Below are 6,969 nucleotides of genomic sequence, written 5' to 3' on the forward strand. Positions count from 1 at the left end.
GATATTGAAATTTGTTTGTGACCTACATACAGTACACATTACATGCATTTATCACGTGACTATCAAATAACGTGACCAAACCAAATTCAGTACAGAGCGGGGTATACAATTGTTAAAGTCATAAGATAATATAGTACCTTTACAAAAATAAATTCAGTTTAAAAAGGTATGTATTTATGTACGTTTATATTCTGTTGATTTCTTTGAAGTATACGCCTTAACAGTGCTGCGTAGAGAAATGTTCCTTAAATATCTGTTATAGGCACGAACAAAGAGAGTGTGACATTAATTTCTATTAACACTCAGATATGTATTTCACTCCTCCGTCATTTTAGAGCAGTTTTGAACAAAATACTAGTAGTCATTCCATATTATCCCGGTTTAAAGGAGAACTGCAGAATTTTTATCGAAGGTCTTCAACAAGAATAAATTCACCGGGAACATGCTTCAAAACCAATCCAGCTCAATAATTAACAAGGTGGCGGGTATTTGTATTTACCAAAGAGTTCAATCTTTCTCAGTTAATGGTCTGCCGTCTTAAGTGTTATAGAAATATATTAAAGATTCGTGTTAGAAAGTTAAAAGGCAATATGCGAACCACCTGTCCTTCCGTTTTCACTAAATCGGGGGTAATAAAAGAATTAGAAAGAATATATGTCATTGAACAATATGTATTGGTCTCAGCAGACAGGGCTGTTACAATATTAATTGTCATTGTTTGTAAGGCTCAGTATTGTAATTATAACTGTACGAGGGTCATTCAAAAAGTACGTAGACAATGTCCCTCATCATCATATTATTTTTGAAAGATTTAAGATCAACACATTTTCATATGTAAAAACATTTATTTTGTCGATGTGTGAAGTTTCATTCCATTTGATTAAATGGAACTCATGTTAACCAATTTTAAAAAGTAACATGTTTTGTCGTCACGGAGCACCTTAACAACATTATAACGTCAAAAACAACGTCGAGAAAATTTCTCAAAATTACTGTGCCTTTTCATTTCACACACGGTTTTGTAGCGTCTCACCCATTCTTAAAAACGTATCCATAACACTTGATACCTATATAGTTTGCTATTTATTCGAGTAGCTTAAGTTAGATTCTTTTTTTTTCAAATTCTTTACCGTGTAGCTCTGCTTTCACAAGCTCCGCAACAGTAAAGCGCACATCACGTTTCATGACGCTATACTACATGTAACACTTTTGACCATATTTTTAACTATAATATGTTTCTTTGCAGACCGCCCCTCGTCCGATCAAAGCCTCTACCACTCAAAAACTGTCTTTTCCATGGTTATACAAATGTACGGCTCATTTCTGATATATTTCCTGGTTCTTCCAGCATTTTCAGAGTTTGTTTTAGAGGTTTTCCGAATGCAAAGCAAATTTTGTCCCTAATCGATGCTCCGTGACGTCCTTCGACGTCAGCGTTTTTACTTTTTTGAATGTAGTTGTCTGTCTTTAGAAATTGATATCTTTTAAACAAAGCAATGTATTACATTTTAGCATCTGAAGTAATAGAACAATGGAGAATTTGAACATTTATTCTTTTTTTTCGTTTAAGCGCCATTGATTAGAGGTATGACTATAGACATAATAAAATGTAATTATTATATGACTCAATTTTGACCCTGCTCCGTGACCCCAATTTTGCTGTCTTAAATCTTTTATAAATATCAAGATATATTCCAATTTTTGGACTCAAATTATTTAAATCTGTTGTTAAGATATGTGTACTTTTGGTTATTATATGACGTTAAATAAAAAAGTTATAACAAAAGTCTACGAATTTTTTTAATGACCCTAGTATTTTAGAAAAACTTGCTTTAAATTCTACATCTGGAAATTCTACTTAAACTCGCAGTTCACTTTCTAAGGATTAAATTCTTCGATGTCCCATTTCAGTGTATATATTTAACATTCTAGTCAACAAAATTAATTGCCCTTAAGGAGAAATTTTAGACGTTCTATGCAGCATATTCTAGAAGTGGTATAAATGTGGATTCTAAAAAAAATTTCTAAAGAACTTTTATAAAATTCAAAATCACATTTTTTTCTCAAAAGTTGGTAACATAAGAGCGTATATTTCTAACAATCTGTTTGTGCTCCTTTATTATTGCATTTGTTTGAAGCAGATTTTATTTTTTAAAAATTATCTGAGAAAAAATTAAAACAATTATTTGTCGCATACTTTTTATCTTAGTAAGTTTAAAAAGAATCTTCTCAAAATTTATTTGATTCTCGATCTTTAAATTGCTCGGGATCGGTGTTTATATCCGGAGTCCATAAATAAAAGGGAATTTCACAGGTGCCCGATGATTTTCATTATTTATGGTAAGTACAGTTACAAATAGGGGTTTAAATTTGTTTTTAACAATAAATAGAGAGTCTATGCCCACACAATAATTTATTTCTCTAATATTCTTTTAAGTACAAAAATTTGTTTTTATTCCTTCTAATATATCGTAAAAGTAACGCCCCCTATTTTATCGAAAAATTGGAAAAGAAATTTAATAGAGGGTGGAGGAATTTGGGACATGGGTATCTATTGATAGAGGGTTTAATGCACAAAATGAAAAATAAAATTACGAGAGTTTTTATGATTGTCAGCTTTGCTAATTGCATACACAGTAAAGATTACATATTTAATCGGCGGTGCACGTAATACAGTGTACAGGCTATATACTGTGATAAGGTTATCTTAAAAGCCTGATTGTTTTATCAAACTCATGTTTAAATTAAAAATTCGGAGAATTTCGTTTGTAAACATTGCCATAGCTTAATATAACACATTGTATATAGTTAAAACAAAATAAATTCAATTTTTGATTTTTTTTAATGCCTTTTTTAGATAGAGGACGAATTTTTCAATTCAGATGTGTTGTATACTGAAAAATGTGTATTATTCACGGAATATTGAAGTTTCTTCTTCTTGGATACGTGCCTGGAATCGTATGTTATACTATAGATGTAGAAACCACGAATTGTGATCCGCCCCTATCAAGAAACGCGTCTTCCGTTGCTCAGGTGATTTACATAAAACCTTCCGCCAAAATCTCTTGCACATGGACAATTCTCATTGACGGCGATAACTGTCTGGAGATCTATTACTCTAATGGCGCGGATCTATTGGGAGCGTTTTTGGAGATCGAAGCTGACAATGAAAGAGAGATCCAACCTTTTGTCAATACAAGTGTGTGTTCTGTCCATCAGGTGACGATTTATTACCGCCATAACATGACGGATGGTCGGGTGTCTGGTACGGACGTGTATCTCCATTATCTGTCCGTGCCAGAGCGGGGACACACGGTAATTCTCTCTCTCTCTCTCTCATATCTTTGAAAAAGAAAATATGTTTGTTGTTTGACAGTACTAGAAAATTAGAAATCTGTGTACATGTAGCTATGATGCTTCTTTTTAATGAATCCACCTTAAACAAAAGTAATAAATAAGAAGTTGAAGCTTACACATTACAAAAGATGTACAATAGGTACAATTCTACCGTTTTTGAAATTCTGCTCCAAGATTAAGTTATTTTGAACGTAAACTAATTTTTTTAACTGTGTACTAATAAAACTGTTGTTAATATTTTGGTTAAAAAATTATTGCAGACACAAATGCCCGTAGTTTTATCATAGATTTTTTGATTGAATAAAATTGTACCTGGGAGAAAAAAAATATTTTATTTATTCCCTCGTCCAGAAATGTCATATCAATAAGATTTACTTCGTTGACAAAGTTGCTTTTTGAGGAATTTCAGAAATGAAACTCGGGTTCATCTCTCTTATACATGTATATGTATGTCAAAGTTACGTGTCCGGGAATGTGTATACAGTTTTTACTCTGCTGGGGCCCGTTTTACAAAAGAACTTACGACTAAGACCAAAATTTCTGCTTATTGCTTTCTATTTTACATTAATTTGAAAATAGTTTTTATCTTTTGAAAAGAATTTAGGAAGATATTTTTATGCTATCAATTTTAAAAAAGAATTATTAATTTTGCAAAATTTTACAATCAATTAAAGTTTTTGGTCTTAGTCGTACATGTAAGTTCTTACATGTATGTAAAAAATGTCCCTGTGTAATTTTTATTTTTATTTAACTGAAACTAATATTTTTTAATGATACGCAGGTTTTAAATGACCTTGGAACAACCACGACTTCTGTTGGATCCACAGAAAAAAGTGGCGGATCTAGTCCTGGTGTGATTGCAGTCGCAGTCATCATTCCCATACTTATTATCGGTATTGGTGCAATTGTAGCCTATGTATGGTACAGACGGAAGTATCCAGTGCGCATGATCGTGGGAAAGGACTTCGCCAAGTTCAGTAACCCTGCGTACAATAAGCGTGCCTCCACGGCAACGCTTGTGAGAGAAAACGCCGCTTTGGACGATTACCAGAAAGACATAGAAGAGGGTGCAGCATACACCGGCGTTTCCCATGACAACCCAGCGCTCAATATGGAGGACGATCCCCAATACCAACCAATCCCGGCGCTCACACACTCTGTGGTATATTCTAATTACAGACGAAGTTTTGAAGATTCCCCTGACTTGGGGAAGAGAGCCCCAGAAAAGCCACGAAGACTTCACTCAAATAATGAATCAAAATCTGACAGTATCGAGAGCGCGGAAGAAAACAAGAACAGTCAGACGACAGCAGGCATTTCTCATGACAGTGTCTTTTCCACTTATGATAGTGTAGATTCTGAAGAAAAAGATTCTCCGCTTTATGAAAATGTAGAAAATAACTCTAATGACAAAATCAACGTAGATAAGTCAGTAAAGGTGACGTCACATAGAGTGAGAGATGACGACATGTCTCAGCACGAGATCCATCTCGGAGAGATTTCGCAAGAGTACGAAGACGTATCGCCCACAGCAACAGAAGACGAACACACCTATGACACAGCGCTACATAGTTCAATAAACTCTAGTCTCAAGGATACTCCTATAAAAGACTCAAAGGAAGTGTCCGAAGACACTTCTGTTGACGACTTTCAAGTTTATGAAAACGTGTCCCTTGGAGAAGAAGCCATTAAAGATGAACAGAAAAACTCTATAGCAGACGGTAATTCTGAAAAATTGTCCCAGAATGATTCCAGCTCCGAGAAAAATGAAGCAGAAGGAGACGTCTTAGATTTCCCTCATTCACCTGTTACTCGGGACTCGTTTCAAGAATCATTTTCGAGCGAATCTTTCGTTGTCCTTGATCAGTCTGATTCTGCGGAACTCGAAGTCAAAAAGACTGAAAATGAAGCGGAGCAAACTGACCAAATTTCAACACAAGAGTCTCAATCCTCGGACGAAGAGGAACACTTGGATGATGTCAAAGAAGAGGCTATAGATCCGAGTGAGACCCTCCCAGACAAGGGTCAGTCTCAGGATAAAGGAGATACGGTATCCCCTCAGGACGCCGAGGTGGATCCAAAGGACGCTGAGGTGGATCAAAAGGACGCCGAGGTGGATAGATCATTCGACATGGACGTCAACAATTTAGATATTTCCGTGTCGTCCATTTCCGATCCTGATGGTAAAAGCTTTGACAGTGCGTTCTCGTTTGTTTCGCACGATTTTAAATCAAAAGACGAATCTTCGGATTCGTTTGAAGTCATTTCACATGAACAAGCTTCTGCATTTGCAGATAATGTTAAGGACAATGTAAGTGACGATTCACTAGAGCAAACGGCAAAAATCATAGAGGACAAAATACACGAGGATTCAAAACCTACAGACAGTGAACATGAACAACATTCTACGGTATCGAAAACAATTAAGCCAGATTTGAACATTTCCTTCCATGACTCGAGTGAAAGTGAATCTGTTAATGATGAGGAGGACGCACCAACGGCGGAAATAGAGAAAATGGTGGACAGCAACAAAGAACGCCGAGAAAGCGTAACGCGAAAGATCGCTATAGACCACGGCAGCATAAGTTTCGACGACTCCAGTGACTCAAGTCATTCTGACGAGGAAAAACCAAAACCAGGCGTTTTAAGACGAGAAAGCATCACTTTAGATAACCCAACCTTTGATTCGCCGAATATTAACATATCGCTCAAGTTCTCGTCTGACAAGACCGTGGATAAGCCTGAACAACCTCGTGGGCTAACAAGACGAAAAAGTATCACACTAGACAACCCTCTCTTTGAGAAAGATTCGGAGATCTCGACAGAACCAGAAGCCTCTCCTCTTGACGATTTCCAAGTAATAGAAGCAGGTCCTTCAGAGGGAACAATCAGTGAAGAGAGCGAAAACGAGGCAGAAGACATAGAAAATGTACCTACTTCACAGAAAAAAGTACTAAAGATAAATATGGACTTTGGCAAAGATGAGGACTCGGACGACGACGGTATTGCCAGCAGCGTCCCGTCTGGTAAAGAGTCAAATTCTGAAACAGAGTCTTCAACGGAAGCATAGAGACTCGGACCCCGATCCCGACTCTCTAACGAATGTTCTAGAAACATATATAAAAGTTACTAAAACAGAAAACCAATACGTCCTTAAAAGTTAACTAAGTTTCACCTCCAGATTTTAAATGGGTTTTTGTGCTCCCGTGATATATCGGCGACTGCAATGCTTAGTGAAGGAATAAGTACCACATTGCCTAAAGTCAAAATTGATACTGATCTAATACTCAAGAATTTATACACTTCTTTTATATGTGAAATTGTTGTGTGATTCATAATACATAATACAACGTGTGATGTCGATTACAAGGAGTTCTTTTTATCCTTATTTAATTCTTTGATTAATCAAGGGATACTGTCCATGAATTATTTATTTTTTTATTTACTTGATGGTTCCTTAAAATTGTTTATAGTATTCTCTATAATTTATGCTCATTTACATGTATCTTCAAATTAAAACCGACTTTACTGTGCATAAATGTGTAAATTATATGCAATTCGCATTTCAAACAGAAATAGAAATGCAAGTATTTCACAGATAAAATGATTTTT

At 35.6% G+C, this 6,969-nt stretch overlaps 1 protein-coding gene across 1 annotated transcript; it reads left to right on the forward strand.

Moving 5' to 3' along the window:
* The first annotated feature begins 2,282 nt into the window (after nt 1–2,282).
* On the forward strand, nt 2,283–6,772 carry LOC133180678 (uncharacterized). Its single transcript, XM_061315145.1, has 3 exons — nt 2,283–2,340; nt 2,858–3,315; nt 4,139–6,772. Exons 2-3 carry the CDS (start codon nt 2,902–2,904, stop codon nt 6,425–6,427), a joined length of 2,703 nt encoding a protein of 900 aa, XP_061171129.1. The 5' UTR covers nt 2,283–2,340; nt 2,858–2,901; the 3' UTR covers nt 6,428–6,772.
* Nucleotides 6,773–6,969: the final 197 nt, after the last annotated feature.

Source organism: Saccostrea echinata, unplaced genomic scaffold (assembly GCF_033153115.1).
Source record: "Saccostrea echinata isolate AGI-Se365-2 ecotype Australia unplaced genomic scaffold, CSIRO_AGI_Sech_v1 ptg000007l, whole genome shotgun sequence".
Lineage (NCBI taxonomy): Eukaryota > Metazoa > Mollusca > Bivalvia > Ostreida > Ostreidae > Saccostrea > Saccostrea echinata.

Excerpts from the sequence above, each read along its gene's own strand:
- LOC133180678 (XM_061315145.1), top strand. The coding sequence starts at position 2,902 with ATGTGTATTATTCACGGAATATTGAAGTTTCTTCTTCTTGGATACGTG. Across the intron at positions 3,316-4,138 it reads TGCCAGAGCGGGGACACACG|GTTTTAAATGACCTTGGAAC; the intron begins GTAATTCTCTCT and ends AATGATACGCAG.